At 47.7% G+C, this 27,871-nt stretch overlaps 1 protein-coding gene across 7 annotated transcripts in view; it reads left to right on the forward strand.

Moving 5' to 3' along the window:
• Positions 1–27,871, forward strand: part of CSNK1G3 (casein kinase 1 gamma 3) — a 383,972-nt gene that overhangs the window by 305,601 nt on the left and 50,500 nt on the right. For all 7 annotated transcript variants that reach the window (XM_063964224.1, XM_063964226.1, XM_063964222.1 and 4 more), the window contains one exon: positions 26,872–26,957. In XM_063964224.1, coding sequence (XP_063820294.1) covers positions 26,872–26,957 — 86 coding nt within the window. The remainder of the gene's footprint in view (positions 1–26,871; positions 26,958–27,871) is intronic.

Raw genomic sequence — 27,871 nt, forward strand, 5'->3', positions numbered from 1 at the left:
GGGTACCTCAGGTTTGTGGTACAGAACTGTCACTATCAGTTTCAGACGCTGCCGTTTGGATGGTCCACGGCACCCCGGGTCTTTACCAAGGTAATGGCCGAAATGATGATACTCCTTCGAAGGAAGGGAGTTTTAGTTATCCCTTACTTGGACGATCTCCTGATAAGGTTAAGATCCAGAGAACAGTTGGAGGTCGGTGTAGCACTATCTCAGGTAGTGTTGCGGCAGCACGGTTGGATTCTCAATATTCCAAAATCGCAGCTGGTTCCGACGACTCGTCTTCTGTTCATAGGGATGATCCTGGACACAGTCCAGAAAAAGGTGTTTCTCCCGGAGGAGAAAGCCAGGGAGTTATCCGAGCTAGTCAGGAACCTCCTAAAACCGAGCCAAGTCTCAGTGCATCAATGCACAAGGGTTCTGGGAAAAATGGTGGCTTCCTACGAAGCAATCCCATTCGGCAGATTCCACGCAAGAACTTTCCAGTGGGACCTGCTGGACAAATGGTCCGGGTCGCATCTTCAGATGCATCAGCGGATAACCCTGTCACCAAGGACAAGGGTGTCCCTCCTGTGGTGGTTGCAGAGTGCTCATCTTCTAGAGGGCCGCAGATTCGGCATTCAGGACTGGGTCCTGGTGACCACGGATGCCAGCCTGCGAGGCTGGGGAGCAGTCACACAGGGAAGGAATTTCCAGGGCTTATGGTCAAGCCTGGAGACATCACTTCACATAAATATCCTGAAGCTAAGGGCCATTTACAATGCTCTAAGCTTAGCAAGACCTCTGCTTCAAGGTCAGCCGGTGTTGATCCAGTCGGACAACATCACGGCAGTCACCCACGTAAACAGACAGGGTGGCACAAGAAGCAGGAGGGCAATGGCAGAAGCTGCAAGGATTCTTCGCTGGGCGGAAAATCATGTGATAGCACTGTCAGCAGTATTCATTCCGGGAGTGGACAACTGGGAAGCAGACTTCCTCAGCAGACACGACCTCCACCCGGGAGAGTGGGGACTTCACCCAGAAGTCTTCCACATGATTGTAAACCGTTGGGAAAAACTTGACAGGTATTGCGCCAGGTCAAGGGACCGTCAGGCAATAGCTGTAGACGCTCTGGTAACACCGTGGGTGTACCGGTCAGTGTATGTGTTCCATCCTCTGCCTCTCATACCCAAGGTACTGAGAATTATAAGATGGAGAGGAGTAAGCACTATATTCGTGGCTCCGGATTGGCCAAGAAGGACTTGGTAACCGGAACTTCAAGAGATGCTCACGGAGGATCCGTGGCCTCTACCTCTAAGAAGGGACCTGCTCCAGCAAGGACCCTGTCTGTTCCAAGACTTATCGCGGCTGCGTTTGACGGCATGGCGGTTGAACGCCGGATCCTGAAGGAAAAAGGCATTCCGGATGAAGTCATCCCTATCCTGATCAAAGCCAGGAAGGATGTAACCGCAAAACATTATCACCGCATTTGGCGAAAATATGTTGCGTGGGGCGAGGCCAGTAAGGCCCGACGGAGGAATTTCAACTGGGTCGATTCCTACATTTCCTGCAAACAGGAGTGTCTATGGGCCTGAAATTGGGGTCCATTAAGGTTCAAATTTCGGCCCTGTCCATTTTCTTCCAAAAAGAACTAGCTTCAGTCCCTGAAGTTCAGACGTTTGTAAAAGGGGTACTGTATATACAGCCTCCTTTTGTGCCTCCAGTGGCACCTTGGGATCTCAATGTAGTTTTTGGGTTCCAAAAGTCACATTGGTTTGAACCACTTAAATCTGTGGAGTTAAAATATCTCACATGGAAAGTGGTCATGCTGTTGGCCCTGGCCTAGGCCAGGCGCGTGTCAGAATTGGCGGCTTTATCCTGTAAAAGCCCTTATCTGATTTTCCATTCGGACAGGGCGGAATTGAGGACTCGTCCTCAGTTTCTCCCTAAGGTGGTTTCAGCGTTTCACCTGAACCAACCTATTGTGGTGCCTGCGGCTACTAGGGACTTGGAGGACTCCAAGTTGCTAGACGTTGTCAGGGCCCTGAAAATATATGTTTCCAGGACGGCTGGAGTGAGAAAATCTGACTCGCTGTTTATCCTGTATGCACACAACAAGCTGGGTGCTCCTACTTCTGAGCAGACTATTGCTCGCTGGATTTGTAGTACAATTCAGCTTGCACATTCTGTGGCAGGCCTGCCACAGCCAAAAATCTGTAAATGCCCACTCCACAAGGAAGGTGGGCTCATCTTGGGCGGCTGCCCGAGGGGTCTCGGCTTTACAACTTTGCCGAGCAGCTACTTGGTCAGGAGCAAATACGTTTGTAAAATTCTGCAAATTTGATACCCTGGCTGAGGAGGACCTGGAGTTCTCTCATTTGGTGCTGCAGAGTCATCCGCACTCTCCCGCCCGTTTGGGAGCTTTGGTATAATCCCCATGGTCCTTACGGAGTCCCCAGCATCCACTAGGACGTCAGAGAAAATAAGAATTTACTTACCGATAATTCTATTTCTCGTAGTCCGTAGTGGATGCTGGGCGCCCATCCCAGTGCGGATTGTCTGCAATACTGGTACATAGTTATTGTTACCAAAAATCGGGTTATTGCTGTAGTGAGCCATCTTTTCTAGAGGCTCCTCTGTTATGCTGTTAACTGGGTTTAGATCACAAGTTATACGGTGTGATTGGTGTGGCTGGTATGAGTCTTACCCGGGATTCAAAATCCTTCCTTATTGTGTACGCTCGTCCGGGCACAGTATCCTAACTGAGGCTTGGAGGAGGGTCATAGGGGGAGGAGCCAGTGCACACCAGGTAGTCCTAAAGCTTAACTTTTGTGCCCAGTCTCCTGCGGAGCCGCTATCCCCCCCCATGGTCCTTACGGAGTCCCCAGCATCCACTACGGACTACGAGAAATAGAATTATCGGTAAGTAAATTCTTATTAAATGCCCCAATTGGGACTCCTTTCCTACCTCAGAGCCAGAAGTCAGAAGACAGGTCAGTAGAATAAGATCAAGAAGACTTCAGTGACTGCATTCTGAGGTATCGCATGCTGCGCGCCATACTCCCACACACACAGCAGCACTACAGGGCGCAGGGGAGGCGCCCTGGGCTGCAGAAAACCTCAAAATTAAACTGACAAGAGTTGACATAAGTGCCTAGGCACTGTCCTAACCCCCGCCAGTATAAATATATAGTTAAAAAAAAAAAGCGGGACTGAAGCGCGCCATTAAGGGGCGGGGCTTCGTTCCTCACAGCTCAGCACCATTTTGGAACTTTTTCATACTTTACGATCCACGTGGACTAAGATTGGGAACGGTAACCTGTGCCGAGCACCTTGCCCCGAAGCATGGCGAGCGAAGCGGTGCACTAATTGGGGTTCCCTGTCACTTTACGCAGAAAACGACACCAAAAAAAGTAAACAAAACGCATGTCGCCTTTTCATGCGACGACCATTAGTCCATGTCGACCATGTCAATGTCTACCAATAGTGGTCTACCTAATGAGTGTCGATCTTAACATTGTTGACCATTTCTTCCGGAACCGTATTTTCTCAGATCTCCTGGGCTTTTTGCTTTCACTGTGTGATACACTTTGCAACCTGATAATTTCATCTCGGTATATACAGAAGTGGTTTATATAGTTTCTTCTTTGGGAACGATATGCTCTAATAGTCCCTTTCTGGAATTATTGATCCTACAATTCTGCAGTCTTTGGGCACGATTCAATTCTGAGATAGTTGAATAGTGCCGGGAATTAGCTCCCAGGACTGTATAACTGTATTTTGAACAGTGGCAGATTACATTATGGGGGTAGATGGATTCTGACTGGTCTCTAAATGGACTCTGAGAAAGGATCCTCAATATTGAATTGTCACAGTACATTGCCCTGAAGTCTGTGCATAAGTTTTCTTGGTTTGCAAACTATATTTCTCTGACGTCCTAGTGGATGCTGGGACTCCGTCAGGACCATGGGGAATAGCGGCTCCGCAGGAGACAGGGCACAAAATTTAAAAGTTTGACCACTAGGTGGTGTGTACTGGCTCCTCCCCCTATGACCCTCCTCCAAGCCTCAGTTAGCTTTTTGTGCCCGTCCGAGCAGGGTGCAATCTAGGTGGCTCTCCTAAAGAGCTGCTTAGAAAAAGTTTTGTTAGGTTTTTTATTTTCAGTGAGTCCTGCTGGCAACAGGCTCACTGCAACGAGGGACTTAGGGGAGAAGAAGTGAACTCACCTGCGTGCAGGATGGATTTGCTTCTTAGGCTACTGGACACTAGCTCCAGAGGGACGATCACAGGTACAGCCTGGATGGGTCACCGGGGCCGCGCCGCCGACCCCCTTGCAGATGCCGAATAGAGAAGAGGTCCAGAAACCGGCGGCAGAAGACGTCTCAGTCTTCATGAGGTAGCGCACAGCACTGCAGCTGTGCGCCATTGCTCTCCGCACACTTCACACCAGCGGTCACTGAGGGTGCAGGGCGCTGGGGGGGGCGCCCTGGGCAGCAATGTAATATACCTATTCTGGCTAAAATATATCACATATAGCCCCTGGGGCTATATGGATGTATTTAACCCCTGCCAGGTTCCAAAAAAACCGGGAGAAGAAGCCCGCCGAAAAGGGGGCGGGGCCTATTCTCCTCGGCACACAGCGCCATTTTCCTGCCCAGCTCCGCTGCGAGGAAGGCTCCCAGGACTCTCCCCTGCACTGCACTACAGAAACAGGGTAAAAACAGAGAGGGGGGGCACTTATTGGCGATATTTATAATATTTGAGCTGCTATAAAGGGAACACACTTATTAAGGTTGTCCCTATATATATTTATAGCGCTTGGGTGTGTGCTGGCAAACTCTCCCTCTGTCTCCCCAAAGGGCTAGTGGGGTCCTGTCTTCTATCAGAGCATTCCCTGTGTGTCTGCTGTGTGTCGGTACGTGTGTGTCGACATGTATGAGGACGATGTTGGCGTGGAGGCGGAGCAATTGCCTGTAATGGTGATGTCACCCCCTAGGGAGTCGACACCAGAATGGATGGCTTTGTTTATGGAATTACGGGATAGTGTCAGCACGCTACAAAAGTCGGTTGACGACATGAGACAGCCGGCAAACCAGTTAGTACCTGTCCAGGCGTCTCAGACACCGTCAGGGGCTGTAAAACGCCCTTTACCTCAGTCGGTCGACACAGACCCAGACACTGACACTGAATCCAGTGTCGACGGTGAAGAAACAAACGTATTTTCCAGTAGGGCCACACGTTATATGATCACGGCAATGAAGGAGGCTTTGCATATCTCTGATACTGCAAGTACCACAAAAAGGGGTATTATGTGGGGTGTGAAAAAACTACCGATAGTTTTTCCTGAATCAGAGGAACTGAATGAAGTGTGTGATGAAGCGTGGGTTACCCCAGATAGAAAACTGCTAATTTCAAAGAAGTTATTGGCATTATACCCTTTCCCGCCAGAGGTTAGGGCGCGCTGGGAAACACCTCCTAGGGTGGATAAGGCGCTCACGCTTATCAAAGCAAGTGGCGTTACCGTCTCCTGATACGGCCGCCCTCAAGGATCCAGCTGATAGGAGGCTGGAGAATACATTAAAAAGTATATACACACATACGGGTGTTATACTGAGACCAGCAATCGCCTCAGCCTGGATGTGCAGTGCAGTGCTGGCGTGGCTTGGTCGGAGTCACTGTCTGAAAATATTGATACCCTGGATAGGGACAGTATTTTACTGACTATAGAGCAGTTAAAGGATGCATTTCTTTATATGCGAGATGCACAGAGAGATATTTGCACTCTGGCATCAAGAGTAAGTGCGATGTCCATATCTGCCAGAAGAAGTTTATGGACGCGCCAGTGGTCAGGTGATGCGGATTCCAAACGACATATGGAAGTATTGCCGTATAAGGGGGAGGAATTCTTTGGGGTCGGTCTATCGGATCTGGTGGCCACGGCAACGGCCGGAAAATCCACCTTTTTACCCCAGGTCACCTCCCAGCAGAAAAAGCCGCAGGCTTTTCAGCCGCAGTCCTTTCGTTCCTATAAGAACAAACGAGCAAAAGGACATTCCTATTTGCCCCGAGGCAAAGGAAAGGGTAAGAGACTGCAACAAGCAGCTCCTTCCCAGGAGCAGAAGCCCTCCCCGGCTTCTACAAAGGCGTCAGCATGACGCTGGGACCTTACAAGCAGACTCAGGGGCGGTGGGGGGTCGCCTCAAACATTTCAGCGCACAGTGGACTCACTCGCAGGTGGACCCCTGGATCCTGCAGGTAGTATCTCAGGGTTACAGGTTGGTATTCGAGAAGTCCCCTCCTCGCCGTTTCCTAAAGTCTGCTTTGCCAACGTCTCCCTCCGACAGGGCGACGGTATTGGAGGCCATTCACAAGCTGTATTCTCAGCAGGTGATAGTCAAGGTACCCCTCCTACAAAATGATGATCCTTCTTCGAAGAGAAGGCGTCTTAATTATCCCTTACTTGGACGATCTCCTGATAAGGGCAAGATCCAGAGAACAGCTGGAGGTCTGAATTTTCCAAAATCCCAACTGATCCCAACGACACGTCTGTTGTTCCTAGGGATGATTCTGGACACTGTTCAGAAAAAGGTATTTCTTCCGGAGGAGAAAGCCAGGGAGTTATCCGATCTAGTCAGGAACCTCCTAAAACCAGGAAAAGTATCTGTGCATCAATGCACAAGAGTCCTGGGAAAAATGGTAGCTTCTTACGAAGCGATTCCATTCGGCAGATTCCATGCACAAACTTTTCAGTGGGATCTGCTGGACAAATGGTCCGGATCGCATCTGCAGATGCATCAGCGGATAAAATTGTCCACAAGGACAAGAGTGTCTCTGCTATGGTGGTTGCAGAGTGCTCATCTGTTAGAGGGCCGCAGATTCGGCATACAGAACTGGGTCCTAGTGACCACGGATGCCAGCCTGAGAGGCTGGGGAGCGGTCACACAGGGAAGAAACTTCCAGGGCGTGTGGTCAAGCCTGGAGACGTCTCTTCACATAAATATACTGGAGCTAAGAGCAATCTACAATGCTCTAAGCCTGGCAAAACCTCTGCTTCAGGGTCAGCCGGTGTTGATTCAGTCGGACAACATCACGGCAGTCGCCCACGTAAACATCCCGGGAGTGGACAACTGGGAAGCAGACTTCCTCAGCAGACACGATCTGCACCCGGGAGAGTGGGGACTTCATCCAGAAGTCTTCCACATGATTGTGGTCCATTGGGAAAGACCAATGGTGGACATGATGGCGTCCCGCCTCAACAAAAAACTGGACAGGTATTGCGCCAGGTCAAGAGACCCTCAGGCAATAGCTGTAGACGCTCTGGTAACACCATGGGTGTACCAGTCAGTGTATGTGTTTCCTCCTCTGCCTCTCATACCAAAAGTACTGAGAATTATACGGCAAAGGGGAGTAAGAACGATACTCGTGGCTCCGGATTGGCCAAGAAGAACTTGGTACCCGGAACTTCAGGAGATGCTCACGGAAGATCCGTGGCCTCTACCTCTAAGACGGGACCTGCTTCAGCAGGGACCGTGTCTATTCCAAGACTTACCGCGGCTGCGTTTGACGGCATGGCGGTTGAACGCCGAATCCTAAGGGAAAAAGGCATTCCGGAAGAGGTCATCCCTACCCTGGTAAAAGCCAGGAAGGAGGTGACTGCACAACATTATCACCACATTTGGAGAAAATATGTTGCGTGGTGTGAGGCCAGGAAGGCCCCGACGGAGGAATTTCAACTGGGTCGATTCCTACATTTCCTGCAAACAGGATTGTCTATGGGCCTCAAATTAGGGTCCATTAAGGTTCAAATTTCGGCCCTGTCGATTTTCTTCCAGAAAGAATTGGCTTCAGTTCCTGAAGTCCAGACTTTTGTAAAAGGAGTACTACATATACAGCCCCCGGTTGTGGCACCGTGGGATCTTAATGTAGTTTTGGATTTTCTCAAATCCCATTGGTTTGAGCCACTCAAATCGGTGGATTTGAAATATCTTACATGGAAAGTAACCATGCTACTGGCCCTGGCGTCAGCCAGGAGAGTGTCAGAATTGGCGGCTTTATCGTATAAAAGCCCATATCTGATTTTCCATTCGGACAGGGCAGAACTGCGGACGCGTCCTCACTTTCTGCCTAAGGTGGTTTCAGCGTTTCACCTGAACCAGCCTATTGTGGTGCCTGCGGCTACTAGCGATTTGGAGGATTCCAAGTTGCTGGACGTTGTCAGAGCATTGAAAATATATATTTCAAGGACGGCTGGAGTCAGAAAATCTGACTCGCTGTTTATACTGTATGCACCCAACAAGCTGGGTGCTCCTGCTTCTAAGCAGACGATTGCTCGTTGGATTTGTAGCACAATTCAACTTGCACATTCTGTGGCAGGCCGGCCACAGCCTAAATCTGTCAAGGCCCATACCACAAGGAAGGTGGGCTCATCTTGGGCGGCTGCCCGAGGGGTCTCGGCATTACAACTCTGCCGAGCAGCTACGTGGTCAGGGGAGAACACGTTTGTAAAATTCTACAAATTTGATACCCTGGCTAAGGAGGACCTGGAGTTCTCTCATTCGGTGCTGCAGAGTCATCCGCACTCTCCCGCCCGTTTGGGAGCTTTGGTATAATCCCCATGGTCCTGACGGAGTCCCAGCATCCACTAGGACGTCAGAGAAAATAAGATTTTACTTACCGATAAATCTATTTCTCGTAGTCCGTAGTGGATGCTGGGCGCCCATCCCAAGTGCGGATTGTCTGCAATACTTGTATATAGTTATTGTTAACTAAAGGGTTATTATTGAGCCATCCGTTGAGAGGCTCAGTTATATTTCATACTGTTAACTGGGTATAGTATCACGAGTTATACGGTGTGATTGGTGTGGCTGGTATGAGTCTTACCCGGGATTCAATATCCTTCCTTATTGTGTCAGCTCTTCCGGGCACAGTATCCTAACTGAGGTCTGGAGGAGGGTCATAGAGGGAGGAGCCAGTGCACACCAGGTAGTCCTAAAGCTTTCTTTAGTTGTGCCCAGTCTCCTGCTATTCCCCATGGTCCTTACGGAGTTCCCAGCATCCACTACGGACTATGAGAAATAGATTTACCGGTGAGTAAAATCTTATTATCGTAATCCTGCCCCTGTCACAAGTAGTGCATGTCACGGGTCATTTGTTTCTTACAAGATCAGCAACATACGGACACTTTTCCTGAAATACATTGTGCTGCTGTGAACGTCAGACACATTGGTAGAAATCTACTTTGGTATATATAACCACTCCTGTTTTGCATGAGTTGTTAAAAAACATTTTGTGGAATTTAGGAACTGTTCAGTCAAGGAGCAAACAGGCTCTTGTGAGAAGCGAAGGAGGTTATGGATTGATCTACTGTTAGACACCTAACTTATCTAAGCATATTTTCTACCTGCCTGTAGGGGTTTGTCCAGCTTTGCGTTATGCCTCATCCACACAAGGGATAATTAACAACCTCTCATAGCCCACTTATGGTGCATTGTAAAAGACTAGCGAATTCTCTGACATCAGTCTCCAGCAATTGAATGATCAGACTTGTACACGCTTTGCTTCACATAGATTACAACATTGCCTGCAGTGTTCATCACTTTGTAGAAAGTATTCATGTTTTGTAATAGGGCTCACTAAGTGCATGGTGCACAATACTGCAGGGAGAAGTGAGGACAAAAGTACAAGGTTTGTCTACCAGTGTGATTTCATGGTGTGTGGAAGATGTTAATGGTGTAATGAAGAATTAAAGTGATTTTCAGATGTTATCTTACTTTAATCTATTTGAAGACCATTGTATAACAATGCATGTGTGTTTTTTTTTCCATAAGGATAATTACACAGGTTATTATTTTGCCAATACGTTAGTATCAGGATGTCATAGTATAATAAAACGGACCCCATACAGTACTACATAACATCCTGTTTTACAATGCAAATATCAGAGAGCCTCACCTTTTGTTATAATATAATAAATTAGAAACGCACAGAAGTGCTTAGAGTCCTGATAAAGCATCTGTCCTTCACTACTCACTGATAAGTGTCAGGTGCTGAATGTACTACCGTCAGACCTTTATGGCACATTTGTATGCTGTAATGTCATGAAGCATCCTGCACAAGATCGTGTTGATTAAAATTGAATTCAAGAATAGACTTAAAAAATCTATGCTGCATAAGTATAATTTGAAAGCAGGACAGATTAGAGATCTGTCTGTTCTATCCAGTTTCCTGTGTCTATGATTACATCTGTTCGGGATTTCTAAATTCATTAACGGATTGCTTGGTTTGTTTATAATATATAAGCCCCAGACATTCCCCCCTCTCACTATCTGATCACCTTGCATGTAAATGCAGCATATAAACTTGCAAAACTAACAGGTTGTAAATGCAGCTTATTTTTCCACGTTCACTGAAATATACTCGATAGGTTGTTGCTGCCACCTACTGTCAGAGAAATAGAAGTTCTTGATGTATTAGTCGTATATCTATCTTTGTGAAGTATTTGTTCTGCATAATCTAAAAACTCAGGTGATAGGACTAAAGTTACTGTGTCACCATCTCATACTGGATAAATGTCAAGCAAGTCAACAGCGATGTTCTAAAAATAACCTAAAGTATTTCTTCCGCCTATGTATAACCATTGCTGCTTGAAATGTATGTAGCCATAGCACAGAAATGCTATTGTATTCTCACCCACTAAAGCATGCAAAGCATTTGTGTCGGTTACATTATAGGAGGGCTCAGTCACTCTCTTTTAGAGTGCTTGAAAATATTTTTGTTGTGTGGGAAAAACCTTTGGCTGTCGAACAGTAGATCTGCCTAAGAAGTACTTTCGTTAATAGACTTTGCAGACTGTTCTGTCAGTGATTTGCACTTTTGGCTCACTGGCCTATATGATTTATTTTATGTAATGCTACATCTCCAGTTTTAGGTATAATGAAGATCTTCAGCAAGCCTGAACACATCACTCTAAAAGTTCAGCAGTGGCGAAACATTAAAGGCCAAAAGCTTTGCAATGTGAAAGGTTAAGTTCACAATACCCACCTTTTGCATACCATACATAACTAGATCACCCTTGCCGATATGATTTTTCTTAATTATACATTTTGCAGTCAAAATTACTAGTATATAGTAGTACTAAAGGGAGTATTCAATTGTTCTGCCAACAGGCGAGAGTGCTATGGATGCCCATGATTTCTGCTCTTATCCATAGTGCCAAAATACGCAAGAAGTCAGACTTTTGGGCGCCAAAACTCAACGTGCCCAGTGCTTCTAGACTGGTTCATCCGCCTTACTTGGCTAACTATGTGCATTTTGGCGTGACAGGCATGAAATGTACCAACAACTAAATATCACCCTGTCTAAAGTGACAGGAAATCTGCCGAAAAAACTTTTGAATTGCTCCTTATGAGCCATTTGTTTATACACTTATTGAAAATGGCAGCCATGTGACTACAGATTTAGGGGTATATTCAATTAATGTCTGGTCCTTTTCCGACAAGCATTGTTGGAAAAGGATCCAACAAAGCATTATTCAATGCTGTGAAATCCGACCCGTCAGATTTAAGCCGCACTGGACCGTCAGCCACCGTTGAGGGGGAAACAGGAGTCTGGAGGAGGTTCTGCTGCAGGGAGGCTGCTTCGGGGACCGCCACGCTGCCGTGGAAGGGTAGGAGGTGGTGTCCTCAGCGCTACCCACACGCACGGAACCCTGAGGAGGTGCTGCCGCTGGAAGCAGGGAGGCTGCTTTTGGCGCCGCAGTGGAAGGGGAGGTACGAGGGGGTGTCATCAGCTCTGCCCACACACACACGCACTGAACCTGGCGGCCGAGGTGCTGACCTATCCGCAAAGCCCGCCGTCTCTACCTCCTGATCCTCCCCCGTTCCCACACCCCTCAAAACATGTCCCCGCTTTCCTGTCTCCTCTCCTCAAGCTGACACTATTTTTAAAGTCTGTTTGAGATTGTCGGAAACGAGACCAAAACCTGGCGTTTCCGACAAAAGCATGTGGATCCGGGGCTAAACAGCCCCTATTGAATAGGTCGGAACCCCTTCCAACCAAAATCGGTCGGAAACTGCCGTCTTTCCGACAAAACGGCAGCTTTGACTTCAGTTGAATGTACCCCTAAGGGGGTAATTCAGACCTGATCACTCCTCTGTGAATTTGCAGAGATCTTGCGATCAGATAGCTGCTGCCCAGACAGAGTGAAAACGCGCACTGTGCAAGTATGTGTATGCCTTGCGAACATCCATGCGAACGCCAGTCAGCTGCAAATTCATTTGCAACTCACTCAACATCGACTGATTTTTCCAGTCTTTGTTTAGCCCAGGACCTACTCCTATAGTGCAATAGAATCCGGCTGATCGTGGCCGGAGTGGACATCACACACCCTCCCTGAAAAGGCTTGGCCACTGCTGCGTTTTTCCTCACACTCCCAGAAAACTGCCAATTACCACCGGCAAACGCTTGCCACCTGTTAATCAACTTGAGTACACCTAGCGATCAAAATAGACGCTGGATTTTTTTGCAGTTTGGTCTCGCACGTGTACACTATGATACGTACGCATGCGCAGTCTATCAATAATCGCTGTGCGAATTCGCACAACAGAGCTTCACTTATAGAATGGGGATTCTGGATGGGAGGGTAGGCCATACAAAGATCATGCTCCAGTCCTTTGTGTTCCTGACAATGTGTTTGGCCCAAGATGACACATGCCAGACAATGGTCCTCTTGTCTCTAAAGCTAGGTACAGATGGAGCTGCGCTCATTTGATGCAGTTACATCGCATAGCAGCGTTCCCAGCATGACTAAGCGATCCGTCCATCTAGTCATTCTGGGAGCGCACAGACACGCTCCCATTGGAGTTAATGGGGCGTGTGGATCCGCGGCTATTCCGCCGATCCACGTGTTTTCCGACTGCGATGCAGTAGGCACAGATGAAGCCACGATTAGCGTGGCTCCATCTGTACACACTGGCTGATTATTATTTTTTTGGGCCGGCCTGACAATCGGACGATTTTTCTGGAAATTGTAGGCACGAATGTTTGAGCTACAAAATCTATCTCTCGTGTGTGTAGGCAAGATTTTCCAGAATTATCGGCGAAACGATCATTCGTACACAGTATATGTTAAATCTGTCCAATGTCCCAATTATTGGCAAATCGTACCAATAATTGTATAGTGTGTACTTTGCTTTAGCCACAATGATGTCCTTGCACTTTGATATGTCCAGCTAAGATTATTCTACACACTCACCCTCACCAACAGACCCCACCTTAAAAATATCAAATAAAATGATTTACTGTTTAATCGGTTGAATTTCCCAGACATTTATTTAAACAACCTTCCACTGTGGTGGGTGACACCTAATTACTCAATGTTTATAAACATAATTATAACAGAAATAGCTTTCAGAAATAAGATATGTTGTGAATAGGTGGAAAAAAATCTTTTGTTACTGGCTCAAATGATATCCATCAGTGGATATTTGGTACGAATGTGTTTGACATTGGGAATATTGATTATACGTAACCCCAAAATACAAAACTGATTGAACTTCCCATCCCAACAGAGCCATGTTAAGACTTGAGGTGAGAGTATAAGCTAGGATCACTTGACCAAAACATGTCGGCTGTTTGCAATCAATACTAAAACATTTGCATGTGTTTCTCTTTGATTGCTAAGTCAGTAATACAATATTAAGGGGGTATTCAATTAGCCTTGAAAAGCTGGTAATTTTTTGCGATCAAACTTTTTGCGTCTGTTTCACAAAAAGTAGTGTAAAAAGAGGCTTTTTGCGGGTATGCGTGCTCCCACGATTCCACCTATTCAGTTGGAAGTGCTTGAGAACAGGATTCATGCGATTAATTCTTGCCAGCAAAACCAGAGAAAAATATAGGTGAAAATAGTGAAATCTGCCGTTACACCAAAACAGGCAAACTAATGTAGGAAAACAGTATAGAAGTCTATTGTACCCCTTTCAGACATGCAGCTAAATCTTGGGTTTTTGCATGTGAACGCTCATCAACATGGGATTTCTGCATGTGTGAAAGGACATAATCTGAGAGTAAGTAGCTTCTAGACCCGGCAAGTTCCTGGGTCGTATGTCTGATAGGGGTCTAAGTGACCATTATAAAAAGATTTGGGGTACTTAAATTGTGTCAAATGTATGTTATATGCAGTTTTCAAAAAAGTGTAAAAATTATTGAAAGCAAGTGTTTTTCAGCAAAATAAGTGATCAAACTAAATTGTGGCCACATAAAAATCAGAATCTGCTTTATTGGCCGGGTGTACTCATGTACACTAGGAGTTTTTTTGTGGTACAATGCATTGCCAAGCAGTAACACGAATGGGGAATACATAGCATAAGAAGGGGAAAAAAATGTAGCATACATTACAAACATTTGGGTACTAGTAAAAAAAACTTCTAAAAAAATGATTCCCACCTGCAATCCTAAAACATTCGTCCCACGCATAAAGCACCTCAAGATACATGTCCCATACCTTGTACCAGAATTTCCATCAGTTTGCACTCTGATCTCCAAAAAATGACGTTATTATTGACCAATTAAAAATAATGAAAAACTTCTAAGTGTCTAATTAGTCATTCAGGGTGGTGTCCTGGGGGTCCTGAACCAAATCCTGACATTTTTACCTTTTAAAATAAGGGTTCTTTTCCAACTTTGCACCTGATCACGTGAGGTGGAGATACGTAATTTGCAATAAACTTATGGAGAATTATTGCTGATAGTTTTGCGTTGACAACTGAATAGCGGCTTTTATTGTAAATGCGACATTTCGTGGCTAACTGAATTCCCTCATAAGGCTTGTTCTTTCATTTCACATCACTGATGTTACTTATTTGCACTTTTATAGTAATTCTAATTTTATGGTTGACATGTTGCATTTCATAATAAAAGATAAAAAAAAGGGTATTTGGTGCCGTGAAGAACATTTCATATTCATTCGCTGTCTCATTTGTCAAATTTGATTAGAAAATAAAAATGAAAAATATATTGAATAGGCAGCTATACAAAATGTCTACATTCAGTCTGTGATTTTACTAACTGCCTTTCTCTTACGTCCTAGAGGATGCTGGGGACTCCGTAAGGACCATGGGGTATAGACGGGCTCCGCAGGAGACATGGGAACTCTAAAGACTTTAGAATGGGTGTGCACTGGCTCCTCCCTCTGTGCCCCTCCTACAGACCTCAGTTAGATCCTGTGCCCAGAGGAGACTGGGTGCACTGCAGGGGAGCTCTCCTGAGTTTCTCTGAAAAAGACTTTTGTTAGGTTTTTTATTTTCAGGGAGCACTGCTGGCAACAGGCTCCCTGCATCGTGGGACTGAGGGGAGAGAAGCAGACCTACTTAACTGATAGGCTCTGCTTCTTAGGCTACTGGACACCATTAGCTCCAGAGGGTCGGAACGCAGGTCTCACCCTCGCCGTTCGTCCCGGAGCCGCGCCGCCGTCCTCCTCACAGAGCCGGAAGATAGAAGCCGGGTGAGTATTAAGCAGAAAGAAGACTTAAAAGGCGGCAGAAGACTTCAGATCTTCACTGAGGTAACGCGCAGCGGTAACACTGCGCGCCATTGCTCCCACACATACACAGCGGGCACTGTAAGGGCGCAGGGGGGGGGGCTCCCGGGGCAGCAATATTAATCTCAAGGGACACTGGCATATAGATTGGATACTGCAGAGGCGGTATATTCAAAAAGCCCGAGACCGAAGCCCGCTACTAAGGGGGCGGAGCTTGATCCTCCAGCAGTAACCAGCGCCATTTTCTCCACAGCACACTACAGAGAAGCTGGCTCCCCGGACTCTCCCCTGCTGAACACTGTTACAGAGGGCAAAAAAGAGGAGGGGGCACATTAATTGGCGCAGTGAGTGTAATTATATTTCTCTGACGTCCTAGTGGATGCTGGGAACTCCGTAAGGACCATGGGGAATAGCGGCTCCGCAGGAGACTGGGCACAAAAGAAAAGCTTTAGGACTACCTGGTGTGCACTGGCTCCTCCCCCTATGACCCTCCTCCAAGCCTCAGTTAGATTTTTGTGCCCGACCGAGCTGGGTGCAATCTAGGGGGCTCTCCTGAGCTTCTTAGGAAAAGTTAGTTTTAGGTTTTTTATTTTCAGTGAGACCTGCTGGCAACAGGCTCACTGCATCGAGGGACTAAGGGGAGAAGAAGCGAACCTGCCTGCTTGCAGCCAGCTTGGGCTTCTTAGGCTACTGGACACCATTAGCTCCAGAGGGACCGAACACAGGCCCAGCCTCGGAGTCCGGTCCCAGAGCCGCGCCGCCGGCCCCCTTACAGAGCCAGAAGCAAGAAGAAGTCCGGAAAATCGGCGGCAGAAGACATCAGTCTTCACCAAGGTAGCGCACAGCACTGCAGCTGTGCGCCATTGCTCCTCATGCACACCACACGCTCCGGTCACTGATGGGTGCAGGGCGCTGGGGGGGGGGGGGCGCCCTGAGCAGCAATATAAGCACCTTGGCTGGCTAAAATACATCACATATAACCCCCAGGGCTATATGGATGTATATTAACCCCTGCCAGATTCCTGAAAAAGGCGGGAGAAAAGTCCGCAGAGAACAGGGCGGAGCCTATCTCCTCAGCACACTGGCGCCATTTTCCCTCACAGCTCCGCTGGAAGGACGTCTCCCTGACTCTCCCCTGCAGTCCTGCACTACAGAAAAGGGTAAAACAAGAGGGGGGGGGGGGGGGGGCACTAATTAGGCGCAGTATAATATAAACAGCAGCTATAAGGGGAAAAAAAACACTGTATAGTGTTATCTCAACATATATATAGCGCTCTGGTGTGTGCTGGCATACTATCCCTCTGTCTCCCCAAAGGGCTAGTGGGGTCCTGTCCTCTATCAGAGCATTCCCTGTGTGTGTGCTGTGTGTCGACATGTATGAGGAGGAAAATGATGTGGAGGCGGAGCAATTGCCTGTAATGGAGATGTCACCCCCTAGGGAGTCGACACCTGAGTGGATGGGCTTATGGAAGGAATTACGTGAAAGTGTCAGCTCTTTACAAAAGACGGTTGATGACATGAGACAGCCGGCTACTCAGCTTGTGCCTGTCCAGGCGTCTCAAAGACCATCAGGGGCTCTAAAACGCCCGCTACCTCAGATGGCAGATACAGACGCCGACACGGATACTGACTCCAGTGTCGACGATGAAGAGACGAATGTGACTTCCAGTAGGGCCACACGTTACATGATTGAGGCAATGAAAAATGTTTTACACATTTCTGATAATACAAGTACCACTAAAAAGGGTATTATGTTTGGTGAGAAAAAACTACCTGTAGTTTTTCCTGCATCTGAGGAATTAAATGAAGTGTGTGATGAAGCGTGGGTTTCTCCCGATAAAAAACTGATAATTCCTAAAAAGTTATTGGCATCATACCCCTTCCCGCCAGAGGATAGGGCACGTTGGGAAACACCCCCTAAGGTGGATAAAGCGCTCACACGCTTGTCTAAACAGGTGGCACTACCGTCTCCTGATACGGCCGCCCTTAAGGAACCTGCTGACAGAAAGCAGGAGAATATCCTAAAATGTATATACACTCACACGGGTGTTATACTGCGACCAGCAATCGCCTCAGCCTGGATGTGCAGTGCTGGGGTGGCTTGGTCGGATTCCCTGACTGAAAATATTGATACCCTGGATAGGGACAGTATATTACTGACTATAGAGCATTTAAAAGATGCATTTTTATATATGCGTGATGCACAGAGGGATATTTGCCGACTGGCATCAAGAGTAAGTGCGCTGTCCATATCTGCCAGAAGAGGGTTATGGACGCGGCAGTGGTCAGGTGATGCTGATTCCAAAAGGCATATGGAAGTATTGCCTTATAAAGGGGAGGAGTTATTTGGGGTAGGTCTATCGGACCTGGTGTCCACGGCAACTGCTGGGAAATCCACATTTTTACCCCAGGTAGCCTCTCAACATAAGAAGACGCCGTATTATCAGGCGCAGTCCTTTCGGCCCCATAAGGGCAAGCGGGCAAAAGGCTCCTCATTTCTGCCCTGTGGCAGAGGGAGAGGAAAAAGGCTGCAGCAAACAGCCAGTTCCCAGGAACAGACCCCTCGCCGTTTCCTAAAGTCTGCCTTACCGACGTCTCCCTCCGACAGGGAGGCGGTATTGGAAGCCATTCACAAGCTGTATTCTCAGCAGGTGATAATCAAGGTACCCCTCCTGCAACAGGGAAAGGGGTATTAGTCCACGCTGTTTGTGGTACCGAAGCCGGATGGCTCGGTGAGACCTATTTTAAATCTAAAATCTTTGAACACTTACATACAGAGGTTCAAATTCAAGATGGAGTCACTCAGAGCGGTGATCGCGAACCTGGAAGAAGGGGATTATATGGTGTCTCTGGACATCAAGGATGCTTACACCTCCATGTCCCAATTTACCCTTCTCACCAAGGGTACCTCAGGTTTGTGGTACAGAACTGCCACTATCAGTTTCAGACGCTGCCGTTTGGATTGTCCACGGCACCCCGGGTCTTTACCAAAGTAATGGCCGAAATGATGATACTCCTTCGAAGGAAAGGAGTTTTAATTATCCCTTACTTGGACGATCTCCTGATAAGGGCAAGATCCAAGGAACAGTTGGTAGTCGGAGTAGCACTATCTCAAGTAGTGCTGCGGCAGCACGGTTGGATTCTCAATATCCCAAAATCGCAGCTGATCCCGACGACACGTCTTCTATTCCTAGGGATGATCCTGGACACAGTCCAGAAAAAGGTGTTTCTCCCGGAAGAGAAAGCCAGAGAGTTATCCGAGCTAGTCAGAAACCTCCTTAAACCAGGCCAAGTATCAGTGCATCAATGCACAAGGGTCCTGGGAAAAATGGTGGCTTCCTACGAAGCAATCCCATTCGGCAGATTCCACGCAAGAACATTCCAGTGGGACCTGCTGGACAAATGGTCCGGATCGCACCTTCAGATGCATCAGCGGATAACCCTGTCCCCAAGGACAAGGGTGTCTCTCCTGTGGTGGTTGCAGAGTGCTCATCTTCTAGAGGGCCGCAGATTCGGCATTCAGGACTGGGTCCTGGTGACCACAGATGCCAGCCTGCGAGTCTGGGGAGCAGTCACACAGGGAAAAAACTTCCAGGGCTTGTGGTCAAGCCTGGAGACATCACTTCACATAAATATCCTGGAGTTAAGAGCCATTTACAATGCTCTAAGCCAAGCAAGACCTCTGCTTCAATGTCAGCCGGTGCTGATCCAGTCGGACAACATCACGGCAGTCGCCCACGTAAACAGACAGGGCGGCACAAGAAGCAGGAGGGCAATGGCAGAAGCTGCAAGGATTCTTCGCTGGGCGGAAAATCATGTGATAGCACTGTCAGCAGTGTTCATTCCGGGAGTGGACAACTGGGAAGCAGACTTCCTCAGCAGGCACGACCTCCACCCGGGAGAGTGGGGACTTCACCCAGAAGTCTTCCACATGATTGTAAACCGTTGGGAAAAACCAAAGGTGGACATGATGGCGTCCCGCCTCAACAAAAAACTGGACAGGTATTGCGCCAGGTCAAGGGACCCTCAAGCAATAGCTGTGGACGCTCTGGTAACACCGTGGGTGTACCAGTCAGTGTATGTGTTCCCTCCTCTGCCTCTCATACCCAAGGTGCTGAGAATTATACGGCGGGGAGGAGTAAGAACTATTCTCGTGGCTCCGGATTGGCCAAGAAGCACTTGGTACCCGGAACTTCAAGAAATGCTCACAGAGGACCCGTGGCCTCTACCTCTGAGAAGGGACCTGCTCCAGCAGGGACCCTGTCTGTTCCAAGACTTACCGCGACTGCGTTTGACGGCATGGCGGTTGAACGCCGGATCCTAAAGGAAAAAGGCATTCCAGACGAAGTCATCCCTACTTTGATAAAAGCCAGAAAGGATGTAACCGCAAAGCATTATCACCGCATCTGGCGGAAATATGTTGCGTGGTGCGAGGCCAAAAAGGCCCCGACGGAGGAATTTCAACTGGGTCGATTCCTGCATTTCCTGCAAGCAGGAGTGTCTATGGGCCTAAAATTAGGATCCATTAAGGTCCAGATTTCGGCCCTGTCGATTTTCTTTCAGAGAGAACTGGCTTCAGTGCCTGAAGTCCAGACGTTTGTTAAGGGAGTGCTACATATACAGCCTCCTTTTGTGCCTCCAGTGGCACCCTGGGATCTGAATGTTGTTTTGGGTTTCCTAAAATCACATTGGTTTGAACCACTCAACACTGTGGACTTAAAATATCTCACATGGAAAGTGGTCATGCTGTTGGCCCTGGCTTCAGCCAGGCGTGTGTCAGAATTGGCGGCTTTATCCTATAAAAGCCCTTACCTGATTTTTCATACGGACAGGGCAGAATTGAGGACTCGTCCTCAATTTCTTCCAAAGGTGGTTTCAGCGTTTCATCTGAACCAGCCTATTGTGGTACCTGCGGCTACTAAGGACTTGGAGGACTCCAAGTTGCTGGACGTTGTCAGGGCCCTGAAAATATATGTTTCCAGGACGGCTGGAGTCAGAAAATCTGACTCGCTATTTATCCTGTACGCACCCAACAAGCTGGGTGCTCCTGCTTCTAAGCAGACTATTGCTCGCTGGATTTGTAGTACAATTCAGCTTGCGCATTCTGTGGCAGGCCTGCCACAGCCAAAATCTGTAAAAGCCCACTCCACAAGGAAGGTGGGCTCATCTTGGGCGGCTGCCCGAGGGGTCTCGGCTGTACAACTTTGCCGAGCTGCTACTTGGTCAGGGTCAAATACTTTTGTGAAATTTTACAAATTTGACACTCTGGCTGAGGAGGACCTGGAGTTTTCTCACTCGGTGCTGCAGAGTCATCCGCACTCTCCCGCCCGTTTGGGAGCTTTGGTATAATCCCCATGGTCCTTACGGAGTTCCCAGCATCCACTAGGACGTCAGAGAAAATAAGAATTTACTTACCGATAATTCTATTTCTCGTAGTCCGTAGTGGATGCTGGGCGCCCATCCCAAGTGCGGATTATCTGCAATACTTGTACATAGTTATTGTTAACAAATCGGGTTATTGTTGTTGTGAGCCATCTATCCAGAGGCTCCTCTGTTATCATGCTGTTAACTGGGTTCATATCACAAGTTGTACGGTGTGATTGGTGTGGCTGGTATGAGTCTTACCCGGGATTCAAAATCCTTCCTTATTGTGTACGCTCGTCCAGGCACAGTATCCTAACTGAGGCTTGGAGGAGGGTCATAGGGGGAGGAGCCAGTGCACACCAGGTAGTCCTAAAGCTTTTCTTTTGTGCCCAGTCTCCTGCGGAGCCGCTATTCCCCATGGTCCTTACGGAGTTCCCAGCATCCACTACGGACTACGAGAAATAGAATTATCGGTAAGTAAATTCTTATTATTTATATAAAAGCGCTGTACTAACTGGGATTTTATTCCAGTGTCCAGTGGCGCTGGGTGTGTGCTGGCATTCTCTCTCTCTCTGTCTCTCCAAAGAGCCTTATTGGGGGACTGTCTCCATATAGATATATCCCTGAGTGTGTGGGGGTGTCGGTACGTGTGTGTCGGCTTGTCTGAAGCGAAAGGCTCATCTAAGGAGGAGGTGGAGCAGATGATTGTGGTGTCTCCGTCGGCAACGCAGACACCTGATTGGTTGGATATGTGGAATGTTTTAAATGCAAATGTGTCTTTATTACATAAGAGATTGGACAAAGCAGAGTCCAGGGATAAAACAGGGAGTCAATCCATGGCTTTGACTGTGTCACAGGGCCCTGCAGGGTCTCAGAAACGTCCACTGTCCCAAGTAGCAGACACTGATACCGACACGGATTCTGACTCCAGTGTCGACTATGATGATGCGAGGTTACACCCAAGGGTGGCCAAAAGTATTCATTATGATTATTGCAATAAAAGGTGTTTTGCATATCACAAATGACCCCTCTGTCCCTGACACGAGGGTATGCATGTTTAAGGAAAAGAAACCTGAGGTAACCTTTCCCCCATCTCATGAGCTGAATGCTTTATTTTATAAAAAGCTTGGGAAACTCCAGACAAGAAACTGCAGATTCCCAAGAGAATTCTTATGGCGTATCCTTTCCCTGCACAGGACAGGTTACGGTGGGAATCCTCACCCAAGGTGGACAAGGCTTTAACGCGCTTGTCCAAAAAGGTGGCGCTACCGTCTCCAGACACGGCAGCCCTCGAAGATCCTGCTGATCGCAGACAGGAGACTACCTTAAAATCAATTTATACACATACGGGTGCCTTGCTCAGACCGGCAATAGCGTCGTCTTGGGTCTGTAGCGCTGTAGCAGCTTGGGCAGATACCTTGTCAGCTGACATTGATACCCTAGATAGGGATACCATTTTATTGACCTTAGGTCACATTAAAGACACAGTCTTATATATGAGAGACGCTCAGAGAGACGTTGGGCTGCTAGGTTCGAGAGCCAACGCCATGGCGATTTCTGCTAGACGAGCCCTGTGGACCCGCCAATGGACGGGTGATGCCGACTCGGAGGCATATGGAAGTTTTGCCTTACAAGGGTGAGGTTTTATTTGGGGAAGGTCTCGCGGACCTGGTTTCCACAGCTACCGCGGGTAAATCTACTTTTTTACCTTATGTTCCCCCACAGCAAAAGAAAACACCACAATATCAGATGCAGTCCTTTCGGTCGCATAAGTCCAGAAGAGGTCGGGGCTCTTCCTTCCTCGCCAGAGGTAAGGGTAGAGGGAAATGAATGCCTGCTACGGCTAGTTCCCAGGAGCGGAAGTTCTCCCCGGCTTCTACAAAATCCACCGCATGACGCTGGGGCTCCACTGAGGGAGTCCACGCCGGTGGGGGCACGTCTTCGACTCTTCAGCCACGTCTGGGTTCAGTCAGACGTGGATCCTTGGGCAATGGAAATTGTATCCCAAGGCTACAAGCTGGAATTCGAAGACGTGCCTCCTCGCCGGTTTTTCAAATCTGCTTTACCAGCTTCTTCCCCAGAAAGAGAGAGAGTTTTAGCGGCAATTCAAAAACTGTGTCACCAACAAGTGGTTGTCGAGGTTCCCCTAGTTCAACAGTGGAAGGGGTACTATTCAACCCTATTTGTGGTCCCGAAACCGGATGGCTCGGTCAGACCCATTCTAAATTTAAAATCCCTAAACCTGTACTTGAAAAAGTTCAAATTTAAGATGGAATCGCTCCGGGCAGTTATCTCCAGCCTGGAAGGGGGGGATTTTATGTTGTCTCTAGACATAAAGGATGCATACCTTCATGTCCCCATATATTCCCCTCATCAGACGTACCTGAGATTCGCTGTACAGGACTGTCATTACCAGTTTCAGACTTTGCCGTTTGGGCTTTCCACGGCCCCAAGGATTTTTACCAAGGTAATGGCAGAAATGATGGTGCTCCTGCGCAGACAGGGAGTCACAATTATCCCGTACTTGGACGATCTCCTGATAAAAGCGAGATCGAGAGATCAATTGCAGAAAAGCGTGTCGCTCTCCCTGAGAGTGCTGCAGCAGCATGGCTGGATTCTAAATCTACCAAAGTCACAGTTGATTCCAATGACCCGGCTATCTTTCTTAGGCATGATTCTGGACACGGAACTAAAGAGGGTTTTTCTCCCAGTGGAAAAAGCCCAGGAACTCCAGAACATGTTCAGAGACCTGTTAAAACCGAAAAGAGTGTCAGTCCATCAATGCACTCGAGTACTGGGAAAAATGGTGGCGACCTACGAGGCCATCCCCTTCGGCAGGTTCCATGCAAGGACGTTTCAGTGGGACCTTCTGGACAAGTGGTCGGGGTCCCATCTACAAATACATCGGAAAATAAGCCTGTCCCCCAGGGCCAGGGTGTGTCTCCTGTGGTGGCTGCAGAGTGCTCACCTTCTCAAGGGTCGCAGGTTCGGCATTCAAGACTGGGTTCTGATGACCACGGACGCGAGCCTCCGAGGATGGGGAGCAGTCACACAAGGAAGAAATTTTCAGGGACTATGGTCAAGCCAGGAGGCTTGTCTACACATCAACGTACTGGAATTGAGGGCCATATACAACGGCCTACGACAAGCGGAGAATATTCTTTACGACCTACCGGTTCTGATTCAATCAGACAACGTCACAGCTGTGGCTCATGTAAACCGCCAAGGCGGACAAGGAGCAGAGTGGCAATGGCGGAAGCCGCCAGGATTCTTCGCTGGGAGGAAAATCACGTAAGTGCTCTGTCAGCGGTCTACATTCCGGGAGTGGACAACTGTGAAGCAGACTTCCTCAGTAGGCACGATCTCCATCCAGGAGAGTGGGGACTTCATCAGGAAGTATTTGCATGGCGTCACGCCTCAACAAGAAGCTTTGGAGGTATTGTGCCAGGTCAAGGGACCCTCAGGCAGTAGCGGTGGACGCCCTGGTGACACCATGGGTGTTTCAGTTGGTCTAGGTGTTCCCTCCTCTTCCGCTCATCTCAAAAATACTGAGAATCATAAGACGAAAAAGTGTGCAGACAATACTCATTGTTCCAGATTGGCCTCGAAGGGCCTGGTATTCAGATCTTCAGGAAATGCTCAGATCCGTGGCCTCTTCCTCTCAGGGAAGACCTGTTGCAGCAGGGGCCCTGCGTGTTCCAAGACTTACCGCGGTTACTTTTGACGGCATGGTGGTTGAACACCAAATTCTAGCGGGGAAGGGTATTCCGGAGGAAGTCATCTTTACTCTGATTAAGGCTAGGAAGGAGGTGACGGCGAAACATTATCACCGCATCTGGAGGAAATATGTATCTTGGTGTGAAGCCAAGAATGCTCCTACTGAGGATTTCCAGCTGGGCTGTTTTCTCCACTTTCTACAGACAGGAGTGGATATGGGCCTAAAGTTAGGCTCCATTAAGGTACAGATTTCGGCCCTATCAATTTTCTTTCAGAAGGAATTGGCTTCTTTCCCAGAAGTCCAGACTTTTGTAAAGGGAGTGCTGCATATCCAGCCTACTTTTGTGCCCCCAGTGGCACCATGGGACCTTAACATGGTGTTGCAGTTCCTAAAATCTCAGTGGTTTGAGCCTCTTCAAACAGTTGAATTAAAATTTCTCACTTGGAAGGTGGTCATGTTGTTGGCCTTAGCATCTGCAAGGCGGGTGTCCGAATTGGCGGCTTTGTCTCACAAGAGCCCTATCTGATTTTCCATGTGGATAGAGCAGAATTGAGGACTCGTCCTCAATTTTTGCCAAAGGTGGTTTCATCCTTTCATATGAACCAACCTATTGTGGTGCCTGTGGCTACGGGTGACTTGGAGGATTCCAAGTGCCTTGATGTAGTCAGGGCCTTAAAATTTTATGTAGCCAGGACGGCTCGGGTTAGGAAAACAGAGGCACTGTTTGTCCTGTATGCAGCCAACAAGGTTGGCGCTCCTGCTTCTAAACAGACTATTGCTCGCTGGATCTGTAATACGATTCAGCAGGCTCATTCTACGGCTGGATTGCCGTTACCGAATTCGGTTAAGGCCCATTCCACTAGGAAGGTGGGCTCTTTTTGGGCGGCTGCCCGAGGCGTCTCGGCATTACAGCTTTGCCGAGCGGCGACTTGGTCTGGGTCAAACACTTTTGCTAAATTCTACAAGTTTGATACCTTGGCTGAGGAGGACCTCATGTTTGCTCAATCGGTGCTGCAGAGTCATCCGCACTCTCCCGCCCGGTCTGGAGCTTTGGTATAATCCCCATGGTCCTTACGGAGTCCCCAGCATCCTCTAGGACGTAAGAGAAAATAAGATTTTAAACCTACCGGTAAATATTTTTCTCCTAGTCCGTAGAGGATGCTGGGCGCCCGTCCCAGTGCGGACGAAGTTCTGCAAGACTTGTATATAGTTATTGGTTACATAAGGGTTATGTTACATTTTTGATCAGTCTCTGGCTGATGCTGTTTTGTTTCATGCTGTTAACTGGTTCGTAGGTTCCAGGTTGTACGGTGTGGATGGTGTGGGCTGGTATGTATCTTGCCCTTGGATTAACAAAAATCCTTTCCTCGTACTGTCCGTCTCCTCTGGACACAGTTCTCTAACTGAGGTCTGGAGGATGGGCATAGAGGGAGGAGCCAGTGCACACCTATTCTAAAGTCTTCAGAGTGCCCATGTCTACTGCGGAGCCCGTCTATACCCCATGGTCCTTACGGAGTCCCCAGCATCCTCTACGGACCAGGAGAAATAGATTTACCGGTAGGTTTAAAATCTTTGTTCATGGGGAGAAAAGGAGAAGCATCACTAAATGGGGGTCATTCCGAGTTGTTCGCTCGTTATTTTTTTCTCGCAACGGAGCGATTAGTCGCTAATGCGCATGCGCAATGTCCGCAGTGCGACTGCGCCAAGTAAATTTGCTAAGCAGTTAGGTATTTTACTCACAGCATTACGAGGTTTTTTCTTCGTTCTGGTGATCGTAATGTGATTGACAGGAAGTGGGTGTTTCTGGGCGGAAACAGGCTGTTTTATGGGTGTGTGCGAAAAAACGCTACCGTTTCTGGGAAAAACGCGGGAGTGGCTGGAGAAACGGAGGAGTGTCTGGGAGAACGCTGGATGTGTTTGTGACGTCAAACCAGGAACGACAAGCACTGAACTGATCGCAGATGCCGAGTAAGTGTGGAGCTACTCAGAAACTGCTAAGAAGTGTCTATTCGCAATTTAGCTAATCTTTCGTTCGCAATTTTGATAAGCTAAAATTCACTCCCAGTAGGCGGCGGCTTAGCGTGTGCAAAGCTGCTCAAAGCAGCTTGCGAGCGAACAACTCGGAATGACCCCCAATGTCTTTCTCTACAGACAGAACCCAAAAGACCCTATTTTCTTACTCATTCCCTTAAGTTAATGAGCGTAAAGTGACCTATGCGGTATGATTATTTGCTGAGCTGTATTGATTTGACTAAAAAATTTTTTTTTCCTTTTTTAGAGCAAAGTAGAAGAGACGATTTAGAAGCATTAGGTCATATGTTTATGTATTTTCTTCGAGGAAGCCTACCCTGGCAAGGACTAAAGGTAAACTTGTTGTTTATTTTTTTTAACAAAAAAAAAAAAATCAGATTTGTGAGTTTTTATATATGTTACAGCTCCAATTTGCTAAATATATAAATGTAGATTTATATTTGTAAGGCCGATTTCTAATCTACCCTCTTGAGCAAGTTTTGACAACCTCCGACCCATCAGCTTGATACTTCACGTCCCAGGATGTTTTACCAGCTGATCGGTTGGAAGGTTATGCTCGGACTTGTAGTTTTACAACAGTTGGTGAACCACATGTTGACCAGGTGTTCTTTATAGAAACAAGCCTGTAAAGAACTCCTTTTAGGGATATCTGTGAATGTATATTTACATGGCAGCCCTTTGTTTACCGCATGGCATGGACTCTTTCTGAGGCAAAACTTGTACCTTCATACTGATTTTTGTATTGAACCGGGTGTAGCTTAGAAATCAGTTTGTTACACTATCTGTGTAGTGTCCCCTATCCTGAAAAGAAATCTATGCCTTCCATTGATGTACAGTAAAAATTGGGAAAGGCTGTCATTAAATGGGAATGGTCTCTCAGCGTCTTGGGTATGGGATCCCGACAGTCAGGATGCATATGGTTAGAATACCAAAAGCGGCATACCGACCCTCATCTTAACCCTCCGCTGTTTACAGCCTAACCCTTTACCTTCCCCTAGTGTCTAACCCAATCCCCCCGCAGCCTAACCCTAATCCTCCCTGGCATACATACGTTCAGAATTCCAGCATCTGGATTCTAAGTTGGGATGCCAACTACATCCCCTCTCAGCTCTAGCCTATGTTATGTCCTAAGACACCTGCGCATAAAGAATTGACCTCTAACAAGTGGCATTTCCTAGATGTCTGTTTTTGCTTTTGAAACATGTCACTTGAAGAGTTATCATACCGTTATGTGATGGTTTAGCTGG

This window comes from Pseudophryne corroboree, chromosome 1, assembly GCF_028390025.1.
Source record: "Pseudophryne corroboree isolate aPseCor3 chromosome 1, aPseCor3.hap2, whole genome shotgun sequence".
Taxonomy (NCBI): domain Eukaryota; kingdom Metazoa; phylum Chordata; class Amphibia; order Anura; family Myobatrachidae; genus Pseudophryne; species Pseudophryne corroboree.